At 39.9% G+C, this 19,600-nt stretch overlaps 1 protein-coding gene across 3 annotated transcripts in view; it reads left to right on the top strand.

Moving 5' to 3' along the window:
* The window catches only part of MORC4 (MORC family CW-type zinc finger 4), a 50,688-nt gene extending 31,584 nt beyond the window's left edge, over positions 1 to 19,104 (top strand). For 2 of the 3 annotated variants that reach the window (XM_060003068.1, XM_060003070.1), the window contains 7 exons: positions 1,578 to 1,706; positions 3,632 to 3,700; positions 4,097 to 4,148; positions 5,532 to 5,707; positions 16,586 to 17,279; positions 17,584 to 17,867; positions 18,201 to 19,104. In XM_060003068.1, the coding sequence (XP_059859051.1) occupies positions 1,578 to 1,706; positions 3,632 to 3,700; positions 4,097 to 4,148; positions 5,532 to 5,707; positions 16,586 to 17,279; positions 17,584 to 17,867; positions 18,201 to 18,354 (1,558 nt within the window). In that variant the 3' untranslated portion in view covers positions 18,355 to 19,104. The remainder of the gene's footprint in view (positions 1 to 1,577; positions 1,707 to 3,631; positions 3,701 to 4,096; positions 4,149 to 5,531; positions 5,708 to 16,585; positions 17,280 to 17,583; positions 17,868 to 18,200) is intronic. The other variant, XM_060003069.1, reaches the window with a different exon arrangement.
* The last annotated feature ends 496 nt before the right edge of the window (positions 19,105 to 19,600 follow it).

Raw genomic sequence — 19,600 nt, forward strand, 5'->3', positions numbered from 1 at the left:
AAACCAAAGCTACTGTGACCTTTCCTCTCCCCTTCCACTACGGCTGAAACTCCTTTCTCTGGCTCTAAATAAAACGGTGACTGTACAGAAATATTTAGACACCAGAGGTCAGGCCTGAGCTTAGAGTTTAGAGGTTGCAAGGCTGGAGCAGCCTGTAGCTAGGAGATAGGAAGCTATATATCCAAGAATATGTATGAATTCTCTTTGTTAAAAACAGTTTTGAACAAGAAGAGGGCATTGTATTTGAGTAGTAGACTTATGGGCACCTTTTACTTCTTTTTTATATCTTTCTGTATTTTCTATATGAGCTTATATTGCTTTTATAACTAGAAAAAAAGCACCATTTAAAATAGATAAGAAAAATATTGAACTAAGGCATAAAAGAATCATACCACTCTATTGAAATGTCTAGTATACTAAAGAGCAGTGTAAATGTAACATACACAAAATCTTTTAGTCTAAATTACATGTTTTTCAAATTGGCCCTAGGTGTCCCTCTACCCTCTTTCTGTCTTTTCTCCAGCCTTCGCCTTTCCCACCCTGGTCTGCCTTTCACATATTAGATGCTGACTACTTCTATTATATAATGATCATCTCCTCTTACAGAGAAACAAATTTACTCTAAGGTGTAGGTGACTGGGTTACACTTCCTAGAGGAGATGGGAATGGGCATGTGTTTTAAGAGTAGAACTCTGGAAGAATTTTCTCTTCATAACTTAACCCAGTTGTTGAACTGGAGCCACCATTTCTAGTTACGAAATTTAATCAAATTTATGTTACTTTTTTTTTTTTTTTTTTTGCCGTACATGGGCCTCTCACTGTTGTGGCCTCTTCCGTTGTGGAGCACAGGCTCCGGACGCGCAGGCTCAGCGGCCATGGCTCACGGGCCCAGCCGCTCCGCGGCATGTGGGATCCTCCCGGACCGGGGCACGAACCCGTGTCCCCTGCATCAGCAGGCGGACTCTCAACCACTGCGCCACCAGGGAAACCCAAATTTATGTTACTTTTTAAGGTTAACTTTGGGAATATCAACCTAATATTGATTTTGATTTAAGTATGAACAAAGACTTCTTGAAAGGAAAATAAAAAAGGGAGGACTAGGGAGCCTGCAGGGAAAAGGGGGAGTCATTTTAATGACGGTGCTTCAATGACTCTCACAAATGCATTTCAAATCTATCACGGGATTGGATAGAAGCAAATAAAATGATTCTATCGATCTTATTTTTTAGTAATATTGTAATATATATAAAACTTTTTGCTGATTAATAAATTTTAAAGTTATCCTTTTGTTTGCTTAAGGATAAGATTCCAAGGTAAGTACTATGGACCTCTGTAATATGGTAGCTCACCATGTTAAAACTTGCTACTAGTTTTCATATCCATATCTGGTCTAGTCCTGTCATTATTTTATCTGTGAAGTTTAAGATATATACATTTTAGACACCTGGACGATAACATTTCTAACACATTTCATATATAAAATCATGCTCTTTCATTTTTAGGTTATGCTTTTCTAATGTAAGACAGAGTACAGAGCTAGGATATACACAGTCATACTTCTGTTTTCCTTCATTCAGGAAGATTCCTGACCAGACATGGGTACAGTGTGATGAGTGTCTTAAATGGAGGAAGCTTCCTGGCAAGGTTGATCCATCTACATTACCTGCAAGATGGTTTTGTTACTATAATTCCCATCCAAAGTACAGGTAAGGTTAAGACTCAGTATTATGTCAGAGAGAACTCCTGATTTGTCTCTGTATCCTAAAACACTTTTCATCTCAAGTCCACACTCTTCACCCTGGCATTCAAGCCCCTATGCTAACTGGTCCCACTCTACCTATTCATTGTATCTTAACACAAACCTTCTGCTTTAGCAGGCCTGTGGCTTCACTCTTCCCCACACATGCCATACGTATTCCCATCTCCATGACTTGATACTGTCATTCCACTTGCTTACAGTGACTTTCTGTATTCCATCTGCCTATCTAAATCATATCCGTCTGGTAAGCTTAAGTATTTTGTGTGATACTTCTCCAGTTGACAGTAGTTTACAGTTATTTTACTCTGGCTTCCTGTGGTATTTAATTCTTCACATTTGTTCACGTACTGTTTGAATTTTTTGGATGTTTTTCATATATATATACTTGGGCCCTTCAAGAGATTATAAATTATTTGAGAACAAGGGATTTACATTTCAGGTTGAGTTGACAGTTTTCTTCATATGCTTCCTATACTTGCATCTGTTGTAGTACCTATTGTACATTCAATGCAGGTTGTTTACATGTTTGTCTTTCTAATATACCATGTGTTTCTTGAAGCAGCTAACATCTAGATAGTGCCTGTCATATCCATGGGTATTCATTTCAATTTAACAAATATTTTTTATATGACTTAGTCACATATGTTGATAATAACTCAGTTTGCTTCAGTTCAGCTGTGACTTTCTTAACTTTTTTCTGCAGAATAAATGCTGATAGAAAAAAGGTACTAAACCAGAGTATGCTTTTTAGAAAAAAATTTTTTAAATGGAGGAAATTAAATAAACAAAGTCCAGGTCTGTAATGAGCAAGCATTTCCCCGTAGTCTCCAGGTGTGCCTAAGTACCTCCTAGGGTTGTGTGATTAAAATGTAGGACTGAGGGCTTCCCTGGTGGCGCAGTGGTTGAGAGTCCGCCTGCCGATGCAGGGGACACAGGTTCGTGCCCCGGTCCGGGAAGATCCCACATGCCGCGGAGCGGCTGGGCCCGTAAGCCATGGCCACTGGGCCTGCACATCCGGAGCCTGTGCTCCGCAACGGGAGAGGCCACAACAGTGAGAGGCCCGCGTACCGCAAAAAAAAAAAAAAAGAAAGTAGGCCTGAGTGCTTAGAAGTCTCATTTTTGAATCCTGTATATGCTATCAGTCTATACTTAGTCCAGGAGACATAGCCTTCCAGGACACTTTGTGCCCTAATAAAATGGGTATAACATAGGGTTTCCAATTATTATTAATTTTTGTTTATTTCTAGGATTGCTTTTGTCCATTGAGTACATTTTCTAGTACTCCTTTCAGCTTTTACTCCTAAAATTCTCTTCCTCGTGCTTTACATCTAGTCTTTTCATTTATAGAATTCTCTTTTTTGTCTCTTTGCTGGTCTCTGTTCTGTCCCTTTTACAATGTCAGCTCCTAGTCTCTTCTTGCTGCTCTCTATCATAGCCTCTGATTTTCCTCTTCAGGTATCATCACATAGTCTAGGGATGCTCCTGCTTCTAGATGGCACCTTGGGAATTACTTTCTTAGTACACGAGGCAAAAGACCTCGGTTCTAGTCTCAGCAATATTCTCTTTGTATGGAACCTCAAGCAAGTCTCTCTTGTGCTTGAACTTCACTGTGTAGAACTAGAGATTATGCTTCAGTACTTTGAGTGTCTTGGGAGAATGGTGATATATACACCAAAAATAATAATATGATATGCCTTGAAAAGAGAATTGCTACATGTTATCCTGCACACAGGTTTTGTAATGTGGGTGGAATCTGAACTCTGTAATGTTAGAGGGGGGTTAACCTGCCTTGTCATAGTCGTGAGGAAAGTTAAGGGTAACAGTGAAGGGCACATTTTGTTTCTGAAAGATGATTTCTTCTCTGTACTGCAGGAGGTGCTCTGTTCCAGAGGAACAAGAACTCATTGATGAAGACCTGTACTTGAGCAAAGCTAAGAAACAGTTGAGTATACCCGAGGTGGTGCTCTATATCGTACGGTAGAGGAGCCTGACCCTTCCTAATAGGACAGGGGAATTTTGAGAAGAGAGATGATTTTTTTTAAATGATTTCCCTATTCACCTCTCTGGTCTTCCAGTTCTTTATTCTTTCTAGTCATCTCCTGTATGTCTCAACTAGTGATTGACTTTACCCTCTCTCCCTCTTCCCCCCACCTTTTGATAGGGCATTTGAAATCCCTCTTCAGTAGCAGAGTTCAGGAAGGAACACTTAGTTACTCAACAAGGCTCACACTATTTCTAGTTTAGAAGGAACATTATAACCTAAGTCTATAATTGGTAATCCATTTCAGACTGAGAAATTTCATGAGTGAACTAAATATCCCTTTTATCTTCTCCTAGAGATCAAACTGTTGAGAAGAAGAAGGTACCAGTGGAAAGTGAGAGCCACCAGGTGAGAGACAGTCCACCCTCTTGCTTTTCTTACACAAAATTTTCCCCAACAGAGGACATAGGTTGAAGGAAGCAGCACTCTTGAAAGCTGCATAGCAATAACAAACCAGTTGTTCTGGTGGTCTTTTTTTTCACTGGATCTTTTGATTTTGCTTTGATCTGCTGTTACTGATGTTCAGATCACCAAAAATAGAAAAGCCAAATCATTTATTGTCCAGATTTGGATTCAGTACTGATTCTGGACAGTGTGAATATCACATTCGGTGTCACAGAATATTCAGGGTTATGTTCCATCCTCATACAGGCTGCTCCTGTTGAGTGTCTGGTTTTCCTCAGTCTCCTTTCTTCCAGGATTCAGGGGTGATTCCTTTCTCCTTCCTCTTGGGAAGAAGGGGTGGTTCTTTGTGCCCCTCCCCATCCCTGCTTTCAGGCTGGCTGGCTTTATAAAGACTCTGCTGTTTTGAATTTTCAGGAGCACTGTCTCTCGGACATGGTTGCCCAGCTCCGGACGCTGAAGGGTGCAATAAGGTTGGCCGTCCTTTCAGGGACACTCCTTTCCTGACAGCCACCATAGCACCCATATATCTTCCCCACCCAACCTTGCCTTTCTGCATGATTTTCCTCTTGACCCTCTTTCCCAGAGATACCTGCTAGTAGCATGTTAGATTCACCTTCCTCCCACTCAGTCAGGGTAGGTCAGACTGGTGAGGATAGAGGCAATTAAATACTAATTCTTCCTCTGATAGCCTTCCAAGACCCAGGTGTATTAATAAACAGGTTGCATACCCTCATGTCTTGGCTTAATAGTCTGATCTAGAGATTGGGAGATTTCCTGGGACCGCCCTGTCCTCATTCAGTTTACCTCCCCTTTATACTCCTTCACCTTCATCATTCATACTATCTTCATAAGCTGGCTCTCCCACAAGATCCCAGATGCATGTCTCTGTGTGTGTGCAATACGAATATATATTAGTCTCTCGCATGCATTTCTCCAAGACCAGCACAGACCCTTGCTGCAGTGCTTATTCCCTTCATCCCTTCCCTCATCAGAGAGCTCAGAGGAGTGAAAACCCAGCCTTAAACTGGGTCACGAGAGAGAATTAGACAGTGACTAGGGGGCCTGGGTTTGTGTTGCGGATGGGATGACTCTAGGAGCCAATAAGTGAGTTGGGGAGGTCTGTTGGTGTCCAGTTGATAAGGTTATAACTGAACGTGCCTGGGGTCAGTGTTCTAGTGTACATTACTGCGCGCTGTTTGTTTTGTGTAGGAAACAGTTTGTTTTTATTTGGCCAAGTGTTCTTTCCTAGCATCAGAAGGATTGACTCATCCTTTGGTATTTAGTTTGAAATTGGGATTTTTTATGAGTTCTTTCTTTCTTTGCTAGGTATTCACTAATCCACTCAAGATCCCTTCTATTCAAGATATGGACGACTTGAATAATAAGACGATTGAATATGAGGGAATTGATAGCCCTAGCCGGCTTTCATCTGTTGGAGAAGAAAGCAGAACACCTTCTCTTCAACTTAAGCCTCTGGATTCCAGTGTTTTTCAGTTTTCCAGGTGGGTAAAAAAACAGACTCTCTTCAGTAATAAGCCTCAGGGTTTTTTTTCCTATAAAATAAATTGGTATGGTTATAATGTTTATGTTTTTCCTAAGGCCTGGCATGGAATTCAGAAGGAGAAACACCATTTTGGGTTGATAGAATTGCATGTTGCATGTATCCCCCATTTTTCAGCATTATAACTGTCATGTCAAGTTTGTCGATCTTTTTTTTTTTTTTACTTTTTGGAGGTGATCATCATCTGACAAATGCTCTTTTATGGATTATGTATTCACATTATGTTGGGAATTGTGTAAGTGAAATAATGGACATGAAAACCCTTTGAAAAGCATAATGTACTATACAAATGTAAGGTAACATTACATAGATAAGCATTATTTCTTTCCTTAAGTTTAGGAATATTGAAATCCTGTGCAGCCCCGTAGGCCTAGCACATGTTGGCCACATATAAAAATAAGTATCAGAAGTTTGTGCCATTAGGTAAGCCTTCTAGTTCATTGTTTCCTAGGGTAAATTTTTAGTATAAGTTTAGTCTTAGGATTTACTTGTTCATCTTCTAGCACCTTATCAATATTATTTTGTTAGTCTTTACAACAGAAATTTTCTTAAACATCAGGAATATTTGAAGCACTAAAAGGTATGACTGCCCCTATGCTTCCATGAGACTGGAACTCAGGACTGCTATTTATGACTTGCTTTCTCCTCGCCACTGTGCTTCTCACTTCGGGCAGGGCCAAGCCATAGGGAAGGTACAGAGTTGTTCTCTAACAGTAGAAACTTCTATAGTCCTCAATAATATGACTGTTAAATAGTAGGTTGTGAAGTTTTCATTAACCCTTTTCCGTTTGGATATTTTCCTAACATACTGTAGGAAAAAAACAGTGGAATATATAATAGGGTAAAAATGATTCCTGCCCCCGCCCCTGCCAAAGTTACTGATTCCTTTCCTTCTTTCTTCTTAGGTGGGTCTTTTCAGCTTCTTATACCTAGACAAACATCTCTTTATGTGTGCAAGTCCCCTCTTCAGTGATTCTTCCACAGTTAAGCCGTGTAGATACTGAAGGAACCCCATGTCACCCCGAGCATGAACAAAAAGTCTCAAGAAGAAGTAAACTGTTAGGAGAAAAACTAGTAGAACTCTAAAGGAATTAAGTGAGAATCTGTATGAAAGCATCAAGAATAGTGCCTTGGAAGAGAGTAGGTACTCAGTAACTAATGGTTGAATCGAGTCATATTGAAGGAGCTATTTCTGAGATAGAACTATGCAACAAGGGAGTAAGAAATATAGCCTAGTCGGTCTCAGGGATTTGAGTCTAATTCTACTGTTTCCATCCACAGTTTTCCAACTCCCCTTTTTGGTTGGGAGGGGTGTACAGTAAAGTGCTGTGTTTTTTCAAAGCACATTGTTACCTCTCTACCTCGATCTCCTTGAGATGGTCATGTATCAGAATTGCCACTGGAGTATCAGGGTGTCATTGCTCTTGAAGGCTGTCCTTTTCCTACTGTGACCACTTTTCCTTTCTCTTCAGTGTTTCTTTTGGTACTGTCTAGTGAATTTTGGTAACCTGGAGGAGAAAACAAATGCTAACCTATGTATGTGTGTATTTTATGAGTGCAGTATGGCAGTACATCCATTGGGTGGCATACTTCATCAGTCTTAATTAGGATTTCTATATGAGTCTTTATAGAACTGCTGTATCCAGAGTTGGGTTTTGGCTCTGGAGGACAGGCAAAGTACTGTGACTATTTACGTGTAATTTTAATTCGAGAATAGTGTTCTTTCAAGAGATATGTGATAATCGATGCTGCTAATGTCATATATTTTATGTAAGGTCAGTAAATGATATGTCGTTTCAAGCTACACATATAGGGGGATTCAAATTTTATAGAGGAAAATTAAGGTGCCCAAGAGTTTAATAAAATATACAAGGTTTTCTGTTAAAACCATGTTAAGGGAATAATAAGTTTAGTCCAGGGTTGCAAAAGTCTCCTTCGTTATCAAAACCTGAAGCTGGTAAGGGTCCTTGGGTCATGTAGTACAGCTCTTTAACTCTAGATAAAATAAAGCCTACACCATCCAAGCATGTTTTAAAAATTTCTAGTGGAGTAGGTTATAAGACCTAGAAGGTGTTCCAGAGGTGTCATTGGAAACAGCTCTGTGAGTCTCACGAATCTAGCAAGGGGAGGGGAAGACCTGCAATAAAGAGTAAGTTTAGCTAGTATGTAAGCAAGCATAACCTTTGAGGGGAAGACAGCTTATATCTGTTAAAGGGAATAGTCCCCTTTCTGTTCATTCATTCTACATACATTTGAGTGCTTACTATATGAAAGCAGTGCTCTAAGGCAGTGATGGAATCAAAGATGAAGGAGCTTATGGTACTCAGAGTTATATATGTAAGCATCCCTGGTACATGCTAGGTTTCATATGAGTGGTATAAACTAAGGTCTAAAGTAGCCATAAGCATACAGACAAAGGTGAGAATTAGTGGCTGTAATTTATTTAGATATTTAGAGAACCTTTGAGTAAGCTATATGTCAAAGGCTAATTATTTCATGTTTTAAAAAGATAACCCAAAAAAATCCAAATTACATCGTAATGGTGGAAGGAGAGGAGGGAGACATTGTAATATAGTTAAAGGAATATTTGAAACAACAAACATGAGGTAGAAATAGAAAAACAGTTTTGCAAATGAATAAGATTGATTCAAGAGCCAGTATTAACATTTTAAAATATGATCTTTGAGAAAGACTTCCAGAATGGCAAAATGAGTAGTGTGATGAACTCTTTCACCAACAAGTACCCATTTAACTGGAAAAAAATATTAAACAAAACAAAGCAATCATTCCTAGTTCCTAGAAATTGTCCTAGGGGCATACAGCAAGTACAGAAACATTCATTCAAGAAAATCTATTAAATCTCAGAAAGAACAGCAAGAGTCTTTGGCATTCGCCTGCTCTCATCCCCCTCCAAGCTATGTAACTACTCAAGAAGCTCTAATCCAGGTAGGTGTGGTCAAGAAGTTGGGGGCTCCCTCTCTTCCTAGCTCCTAGTCTAGAGCTATGGTTTCACCTGGGGGGTTAGGCCTCTGACATTTCTCATATCCCCCAGGTCTGTCTTGCGGGAGCTCTATTCCAAGCAGAATCAAGAGGACTGGGTCTCTCTTCCCCCACCCAGCCCCCATTCAAAGCGTGGAAGCACTCACCTAGGGACAGCATGCTGACAATCCTGGACTCCTATTGCTCCAGCCCTAGCTTACTTATAGGGCAGAGTTTCATGCCAGAAGGAGCAAGCCAAAAACCATCCCAGCACCCATTTGTAAAGAAAAGTTTTCCCTCTTAGAGAGTGGACCACTCACTGTCCCTGCCATCAGCTCTTGCACAGTGGCACAGAGGTTCTGCTTAGGGAGAACTGACTTTGTGTGGAACAGATCATGAAGAATTCCATTCCTAAGGGCATTGTCACAAACAATGGAAATCTTAGTGGCGAACAATTAAAAGGGCACTCGAAGCTCCTTGATGCAAGTTACAACAAGCAAAATGGCTGCATAATCATAAGTTTGGTAACAGAGAGAATCAAGCAAAAAGATAGCCAAGAAGAGCACTCCTGGGATCATAGTCAACCCTGGCGGTTAGGAAGGCTGTGCATAAGCACAAGACCGCACTCATTCAGGACACAAGGTGGACTTGAATGCAGTCCCCAAGCCTCACACAGATCAAACAACAGAGAGCAGGAGCCTCACTGGTAGTAGGGACTTAAGCACAACCTCTAATCAACCACTGGATGAACAGTAAGCTACTCTGACCCAGGGGTCAGAGGTGATTGGAGAGGGAAAATCCAAGCTACTACTACCTGGCTGAATGTGGGGTAGAAACATGAATTCCTTGAACTGTGATAGCAGCCTCCAAGCCACACATATATCCAGTGGTAAAGGGTAAAAATCTAACTGGCTAAGAGGGCTTAATTATAACCTTTGGCCTATGCTGACTCAGGGTAACTCCTAGATTGCCAGGTAAAAGATAAAAATCAAGAATAAATCTGAGCAGAATACTCAGCATACTACTGGGGAAACAAATTTCATAGAGTCACTTCAGCCAAGTCACTGAGAAAACAACCCAGCAAACAGTGGCGACAACCACTCAGGGAAGTGGGAGTTGCTATACTGTTATTATCTAAAATATCAATTGTCAACAAAAAATTATGAGACATGCAAAGAAACAGGAAAGTGTGACCTGTACATAGGGGTAGGGGGAAAGCAGGTAATAGAAACTGCTCCTAAAGAGACCCAGATGTTGGATTTAGCAAACAAACACTTCAAAGCAGCCATTATAAATATGTTCAGAGAACTAAAGGAGACCATGTTTCATCAAGTGCAGAATATTAATAAAGGGACAGAATTTATTTTTTGAAAGAACCAAATGGAAATTCTTGAGGTGAAACGTGTAATAACTAATGTGAACATTTCACTAAAGGGACTCAGCAGCACATTAGGGTTGGCAGGAGAATCAGCAAACTTGAAGATACAGCAATTATAGATTATGCTGTCTGAAGAATAGAGAGAAAAAAGAATGAAGAAAAATGAAAAGAGCCTCAGAAAAATGTAGGACACCATTAAGTGCACCAACATATGCAAATTAGGAGTACAAGAAGAAGAGGAGAGGGAGGAAAAGAGGTATAAAAAATATTCAAAGAAATAATGGCTGAAAACTTTCCAAATTTGATGAAAAACATTAATTTACACATCCAAGAAGCTCAAGTAACTCAAAATAGGATAAGTGCAAAGGTATTTACAGCTATGCAGTGAAAATATTGAAAGCCAAAGACAAAGAGAATATCTTGAAAGCAGGAAGAGAAAAATATTCATCATGTAAAAGAGAACCCCAGTAAGATTAACATCTGGCTTCTCATCAGAAACAATGGAAACCAGGAGGCAGTGGGATGACATATTCATAGTACTTAAAGAAAGACTTAACCGGGAATCATAAATCCAGTAAAACTATTTTTAGAAAATGAAGGTGAAATAAGTATATTCTTATGTAAACAAAAGCTGATGGAATGTGTTTGTAGCAAAGCTGCATACGAGAAATACTAAAAAGAGTTCTTCACCTTGAAAGCAAGTGACACCAAATAGTAATTCAAATTTGCATGAAAAAACAGAGTACTGGCAGTGGTAACTGTAATTAATTGTAAAAGACAATACAGTGGCATATTTCTTCCTCTTTCTGTTCTTAACTGATTTAAAGAATAATTGCATAAACAATGTGTATATATTTGTATATAATTTTATATATGAATATAATTTTATTGTTGGGCTTGTCTATAGATGTAAAATATTTGCCGATAACAGCATAAAAGAAGTGGGTGGGAGCAAAGCTGTATTAGAGTAAGGAATTAACACCAGATGGTAACTCAGATCCACAGTAAGAAGTGAAGAAAATTAAAAATGGAAAAAGAAGGTTGATTTAACAAACTCTATAAATATTATAAATATGTCCTTGCTCCACTTTCTTCTCTTAGCTTCCTCAAAAGGCATAACATTACATAAAGTAATAGTTGTAGTAATGTATTGTTAGATTCATAAATGTTAAACTAGAAAATATCCACAAAACATGAAAAGAGGAAAAGTAGAGGAAGAAAGAAACAAAGAAGGCATGACACATACAGAAAACAGAAAGCTAAATAGCGGACGTCAATTCTGACATAACAGTAAAAACGTTAAATGTGACCAGATTAAACAATCCAACCAAAAGATGGAGATTATCCAATTGGATTTTTTTAACATACACAAATTTAGTATCTATACACTTTAATTCAGAGATACAAATAGGTTGAAAATAAAAAGATGAAAAAAGATGTACCATATAAATAGCAACCATAAGAGAGCTAGAGTGGCTATACTAGTATCAGGAAGAATAATAGACTTTAAACAGAAAATGTTACTAGATATAAAGAGGGACATTTCATATTGATAAAGTCCATTAGGAAGATATAAAAATTATACCCATATATGGACCTAACAACAGAACCCCCAAAATGCATGAAGCAAAAGCAGACAGAATTGAAGGGAGAAACAGATAATTTAGCAATAATAGTTGGAAACTTTAATATCCCACTTTCACCATAATTCGAAAAGAGACATGTACCACAATGTTCATTGCAGCACTGTTTACAATAGCCAGGACATGGAAGCAACCTAAGTGTCCATCGACAGATGAATGGGTAAAGAAGATGCGGCACATATATACAATGGAATATTACTCAGCCATAAAAAGAAATGAAATTGAGCTATTCGTAGTGAGGTGGATGGACCTAGAGTCTGTCATACAGAGTGAAGTAAGTCAGAAAGAGAAAGACAAATATCATATGCTAACACATATGTATGGAATCTAAAAAAAAAAAAGGTTCTGATGAACTGAGGGGTAGGACAGGAATAAAGATGCAGATGTAGAGAATGGACTTGAGGACACGGGGAAAGGGGAAGGGGAAGCTGGGACGAAGTGAGAGTAGCATTGACATATATACACTACCAAAGGTAAAATAGATAGCTAGTGGGAGGCAGCCGCATAGCACAGGGAGATCAGCTCGGTGCTTTGTGACCACCTTAGAGGGGTGGGATAGAGAGGGTGGGAGGGAGACACAAGAGGGAGGAGATACGGGGATATATGTATACGTATAGCTGATTCAGTTTGTTATACAGCAGAAACTAACACACCATTGTAAAGCAATTATACTCCAATAAAGATGTAAAAAGATATATCTCACTTTCAGTAATGGGTAGAAGATCAACAAGGAAGTAAAACAGTTGAAGAATGCTATAAACCAACTGGACCTGACAGATATGTGCAGAACACTTCACCCCCAAACAGCATAATACATATTCTTCTCAAGTGCATATGGAATATTCTCCAGGATAGACCATATGTTAGACCATAAAACAAGCCTCAACAAATTTAAAAGGATTGACATCATACAAAGGATGTTCTCCAACCACAGTGGAATTAAATTAAAAATCAACAACAGAAGGAAATTTGGGAAATTCACAAATATGTAGAAATTAAATAACACTCCAAAATAACAAATGAGTAAAAGAAGAAGTCACAAGGGAAATTAGAAAACATCTTAAGATGAAAATGAAAATAAAATATACAAAAAATTATGGATTGAAGCTAATAAGGTATTCAGAGGGAAAATTATATTTGTAAATGCTTATATTAAAATTGAAGAAATATCTCAAATTGGTAACAAACTTCCGCCTTAAGAAACTACAAAAATGAGAGCAAGCTAAACCCAAATCAAGGAGAAAGAAGGAAATAAAGATCAGAATGGAAATGAAATAGAGAATAGAAAAACAATAGGGAAAATCAGTGAAACCAAAAGTTGGCTCTTTGAAAGGAACAACAAACATTAAAACAATTAATAAAATAATTCTATTTATAGTAGATTCAAAAATAGAATCTTTGGGAACAAATTTAACAGAAATTAAAGCTAGACTTGTACACTGAAAACTACAAAATACTGTTAAACGAGATTAAAGAAGACCTAAACCAATGGAAAGACATTTCATGTTTGTGTATCAGCAGATTTAATGTTGTTAAGATGGCAGTACTCCCGAAATTGAGTACTCAATGCAATCCCTATCAAAATATCAGCTGACTTCTCTGCAGACAGCCAATGGAGGAATATGACTGAAAGAAAAAGGAAAATAAGAAGAAACTATGTAGTTGGAAAATAATTCCTGCTATGTAAACTCTAAATTAATCTCTACTGAATCAGTGAATACAGGTCTGGAATAAGATTTGATTCCTAGAGGGAAGAACCAGGAGTATTTACAGAACCAGTAAGTAAAATCCACTCACTGTCTCTCATTAACATAATAGTTCCTTTTTTGATTGCCTTTTATTTGCAAAATTTTGTTCCCTCATCTCCATGTAGCAAGTTAGTTAAACTACCTTCTGTTAAGGAGTTTATACTTTAGTGGGAAACCTGCAATACACACACACACACACACACACACACACACACACACACACGCACACATGCACACACACACACACAGTAGAAAGTAATATATATTATACAGAGAGTGCTAAAGTGCTATAGGAATTCAGAAGTGGCATTTGAACTGGACTTAAGACCTGCAGTGTTGAGGAGGAGAAGTGTATTCCTTTCAAAAGAAGCAGCCCGAGAATTTGTGGGGCATTCTGTTTGGCTGGTATTTTTGAAGGGAAGTAGTGAGAAATAAAGCTAGGGCCAATTATATCCCAGCTCTGCCACTCACTAGCTACATGACCTTCGGAAAGTTATTTAATCTCTCTAGGCCTGAGCATCCTCTTTTTAAAATGAAGATAAAAATACCTCCTCCCTCAGGGTTATTGGGAGAATTGGGTGAGACCATACACATTAAGAGCTGTCTGGCACAGAGTAAGTGCTCAGTAAATGGTTCCTGTGTTTTGGAAGGGAAAAGCTTGAATACCAAGCTAAGACATCTGAGCTTTTCTGTTGTGGGGAACAATAACTAAAGATTGCAAATAGGGAGGTGACATAATCAGAGCAATGCCTTAGGAAGATTAACTTGGCAGTGGGTGATCTGGAGGTGTGACAAGGGGAGACTGGAGGAGGCCATTGCAAGAGTCCAAGAGAGGTAATGAGAACTTGAACTTGGGTATTGATAGTGGTAGAACTATATAAAATTACTGAGAGTTTGTTGGTGTCATAACACAAATAGGAAACATGGGAGAGGGAGCAGGTTTGAAGGTGAAGGTGAAAGGTCAGTTTTATATATACTGAGTGAGATATCAGTGAGACCTCCAGAAAGAAATGTGTAACAGGCAGTTTGAAATTCAGTACTGGAGATCAAGGCTGGGAAAATGACTTGGAAGTTATCTTCCAGAAGTTAGAGCCAAAAGATTGTATGAGATTACCAAAGAAAAAAAATGTAGGGGGACGTCCCTGGTGGTCCAGCGGTTAAGACTCCGCGCTCCCAATGCAGGGGGCCCGGGTTCAATCCCTGGTCAGGGAACTAGATCCCACATGCATGCCACAACTAAGAGTTCGCATGCCACAACGAAGACCCAGCACAGCCAAATGAATGAATGATTAAATAATTAAATGGTTAAATAATTAAATAAATAAAAAGAAAAATGCAGGGATAGAAGAGAGGATAATTAAAGACAGAATCCTTAGAGATGGGAAAATGAAGAGAAGGCAGATAATTTGACTTTAATTGCCTTTCATAAAACTTTGTTGTTGCTATCTAGTATCATGTACCCTTCCTTTATACCTGCAAACTGCTTGTTTTACTATCATCCTCATTACCACCGCTAAATGGACCGCCTAGAGTGGCCCTACGCATGTTTAAAGATGGATACATTCGTTCTTACATAGCCCCTAAGTCCTTTGCTTTCCCCCTAAGGCCGACACAACAAGATCTATTAAGATGACAGACCAGTTTTATTTCTGGGTGAACACCAGTTTTGAAGAACATTCAGGGCATTCTAAGAAGCTAAGGTTTGAGATGTCTTAACAGATATTCTCAGAAATTACAGAGAAATACAAGCAGCCTTGAGATATGGTGGCCAGTAATGTGCCTGGCTCTTTTCTCATTGGAAAAAAATTTTTTTAATTAATTAATTTATTTATTTTTGGCTGTGTTGGGTCTTTGTTGCTGCGTGCGGGCTTTCTCTAGTCGTGGCGAGCAGGGGCTACTCTTATTGTGGTGCGTGGGCTTCTCATTGTGGTGGCTTCTCTTGTTGTGGAGCACGGGCTCTAGGCGAGCGGGCTTCAGTAGTTGTTGCTCGTGGGCTCAGTAGTTGTGGCTCGTGGGCTGTAGAGCGCAGGCTCAGTAGCTGTGGCGCACGGGCTTAGTTGCTCCGCGGCACGTGGGATCTTCCCGGACCAGGGCTTGAACCCGTGTCCCCTGCATTGGCGGGCGGATTCTCAACCACTGCGCCACCTGGGAAGCCCTCTCACTGAGAATTTGAAAGTTAATTTTCACCTTGAAATTTCTTGGTTTTCTGGAGAGAGAGCACAAGAGTTATAAGGATAAAAATGGGGGTCCCATGGTGCTGCATGATATAAACTTGCATATGGATTTCGTTGGCATCAGTTTTCTTGGTAGTTCCTTCAACCGTTAGTATAATATAGCAGCTACAAATAGAAGGTGATTTGAGGTCACTGTCCTGGGCTTTCCTGAAGAACTGAGGGAGTGCCTGTTTGCCCTGACAAAGGGGAATTCTTTTGCCCTAAGTGGGGAATGACTTGAATTGGCCGATTCAGTTTCTTTGTTTCTGACTAGGGCCCTGTGTTTTAATTAACTTTTACAAGTGGATAATGGGCAATAGCCACAATCCAGTTGGCTGGCAAAGGCATTGTGTATTGTTCCATAGCAGTATAAAAAATGTGCATAAGTCATTGATACTGGAAGGTCTTTGTGACACTAACGATCTGGCTCGGTCTCCTCTGCTTACTCCACTAGGCTTTTTATGACCTTTTTTCCCATTCTCGTGTTAGGGGATTTTGAATGTGTATTTTTTTTTGTTTTTCTTCCTTTACTTGCCGTTCGGAAGCTTCTAAGTCAGGCTAGCTTCAATCCTATTTTCAGAAATCTTACCAAGGTCAGCCTGGTCCTGTTATATCCAGATGCTGACTCTTCGTACCTTTCAATTTACTCTGTCTCTTAAGACACATTGCTGTCTCAGCAAATTGCATAAGTGAAGGGTTTGGGGTTTGGAGGTAAAGACATATTCCTAATCTGAAATGATCTGTGAATAACAGCTAGAGTCAGTTTTAATATGGGAAATTTGAAGAGGGGCTCCATAGGATAAGAATATACTTAGCTTGTATTGTGACAGCTTAAAATTTAATTTTCTCTTCTTGCAGTAAGTACAAATGGATCCTAGGTGAGGAACCTGTGGAGAAACGAAGAAGGCTCCAGAATGAGATGACAACACCTCCTCTAGATTATTCTATGCCTGGCCCTTACAGGAGGGTAGAGGCAGCAGTTGCCTACCCAGAAGGGGAGAACAGCCATGATAAATCGAGTTCTGAGAGAAGCACACCACCATACCTTTCCCCAGAATACCCCGAAGCAATGAAGAATACCAGTCAGAGTAGGGAGGTCTCAGTTCTGTATGCAGGGGCCCAAGACCAGCACCAGGGCTCCCTGCTCCCTGAAGAATTAGAAGATCAGATGCCAAGATTGGTGGCAGAAGAATCTAACAGAGGCAGCACACACCTAAGCAAGGAGGAAGTAAGCAAGGGACCTTTTGTAGCTGTTGTCGGTGTTGCAAAAGGTGTTAGAGATTCAGGAGCTCCCATTCAGCTGATCCCTTTTAACAGAGAGGAGCTTGCTGAGAGGAGGAAAGCAGTTGAATCCTGGAACCCGGTGCCTTACTCTTCTGTGGCCTCTGCTGCAACTCCTGCTGCAGCTGTTGTGGAGAAAGGAAGAGGCTCTGAGGAGAGCGGAGGTCGTCATACACCAAAGATGAAGAACCAAAGAGAGCTAGAGGAACTGAAGAGAACCACAGAAAAGTTGGAACGTGTTTTGGCAGAAAGGAATATGTTCCAGCAAAAGGTTAGAGTAACACCTTACCACTAGGAATGAGAGGCCATTGTAACCAAGGAACCAGAGAGATGGAACTCCAATGATCTCATGTTCTGTGGCCTTTAAACAGAATAAGCCATTGAATGATCCTGTGGTATATCTCAGATTGAGTGAACCCTAATGGGCTTCCCTCCTATATTTGGGGTTTGAAAAGGTCCATAGTAGAATATGTTTAGAGAAATCACAGGGTGAATATATTCAGGAAAATTTGGGGCACTCTCTTTAGCTTTCACTAGTATGTGGGGTCATTGAATTTCTGTTTCTTGGACTGCAGGTGGAGGAGCTGGAACAGGAGAGGAATCACTGGCATTCTGAATTCAAGAAAGTCCAACATGAATTGGTGACCTATAGTACCCAGGAGACAGAAGGCTTGTACTGGAGCAAGAAACACATGGGCTATCGCCAAGCTGAGTTCCAGATTCTGAAAGCTGAGCTGGAAAGAACCAAAGAGGAAAAGCAGGAACTAAAAGAGAAACTGAAGGAGACAGAGACACACCTGGAAGTTCTGCAGAAGGCTCAGGTCTCCTACCGGACCCCAGAGGGAGATGACCTAGAAAGGTTAATTACTAGGGTTTAGTAATCAGCTTGTGAGTGCTAATGGGAAGCCTCCCTTAGGACCCCTCCCGCCCCCCCCCCCCCGCCCCATTACTGGTCATAGATAAGGGAAGAAGCCTTAATTAATTCCTAGGCCACCAAGGATTGAGCAATCGCTTCTTAGAGAGCTGCAGCCAACCTCCCAGTGCTTGGTGGCATTGTGCTTTCTTCTTTCTTTCTAGCTAATGGAAACGTAATTGTTGAGAAATGTAGGCCTGTTTTGAAGGAGCTTCATTTTGTTCTGTTGGCTAACGACTTCATGTCATCTCTTCTCCTGTCCCTCACTCCATCATACAGGGCTTTGGCAAAGCTTACGCGGCTGCGTATCCACGTCAGCTATCTCCTTACCTCTGTCCTCCCTCACTTGGAGCTTCGTGAGATCGGGTTTGACTCAGAACAAGTGGATGGGATCCTGTATACGGTGCTGGAGGCAAATCACATACTGGATTGAGCACCAGATACTCTATATCCCCTTTTCTACCCTATTCTTTCCTCCCTCCCTCTCAACACCTCTCTCTCTCTCTCTCTCTCTCTCTCTCTCTCTCCCTCTCTCTCTCTCTCTCTCTCTCTCTCTCTCTCTTTCTCTCTCTCACTCTCTCTCTCTCTCACCCTTATGCCTTACGTGGAGAATCTTTGAGTAAATCCTGGCTCTTAATCAGTCTGCTTCTTATTCAGTCTTGGTGTGGAGAAAGAGGCTAGTTAAATAGGCTTTCAAGAGTTCCAGGAATGGAAAAGCAGTAGTCACCAAACCAGGTGACCGGAAAGCTTTAACTTTCATGACTCAGATACTTGGCCAATTTCATATCCTTTCTGAAATGATTTGTATTCATTTAGGTTAAATCAGTCAGCAGATATTGGGTCCAATGTACCAGGTGTTTGGGTTCAAGTGAAGAAGTATAACTCATGGTTTCAGCCTTCAAGGATCTAACAATCTAGCTGGAAACACAAGACATACACCAGGTTAACTGACTTGTACAGTGAGTGGTACAAACATGATAGAGAAGTTCTGGGGGAGGAAGGTCAAGGAAGGCATCACATCAGAAATGGGAGCTAAACTAAGGTTTGTTTAAAGAATGGGCATAACAGCACAGTTAACAACGGTTGTTCTTTACATGGTAGGACTATGGTTGATATTTTTTTTCTTCTTCCTATCTTCCTGCCTTTCCAAATTTTCTATAATAAACCTGTTATTCTTCTTACATTGGAAAAATAAATCGTTTTTTTAAAAAAATGAGTAGGCTTGGATTTAGATATCAAATGAAAGACTGTGTGAAAATATAAGGTAATTTTTATATTTATAATTTATGTTGTATTTAGCATTACCTCTGGAAGAATAACATGAAAGAAAGCATGGAAAAAGCTGGAATGTAAAAAATGTGTCTGGTAGGAGTGATGGGTTAATGTAAAGGGAACTAAGGTTAAATCATGACCCACCTACCCACCTGCCTCTGTGGTATTTGCATTTTAATGAGGAATTCTTGAAAAAGAAATCTTCAAGGCTCAACATTTTTAAATGTGTATCAGCACAACTATGGGATTTAAGGTAGTGGTGGGGGAGGTATTTTAGAGCAGCGAGATCTATTTGATATCCCTCAGAATGCACCTCCTACCTACTCTTCAGGCTAGTGCTGATGAGGGGTAGATCTTACATTATCAGAAATAGTAAAACTTACACTCTTTTAAAAGTAGACATTTTA

Source organism: Delphinus delphis, chromosome X, assembly GCF_949987515.2.
Source record: "Delphinus delphis chromosome X, mDelDel1.2, whole genome shotgun sequence".
Taxonomy (NCBI): domain Eukaryota; kingdom Metazoa; phylum Chordata; class Mammalia; order Artiodactyla; family Delphinidae; genus Delphinus; species Delphinus delphis.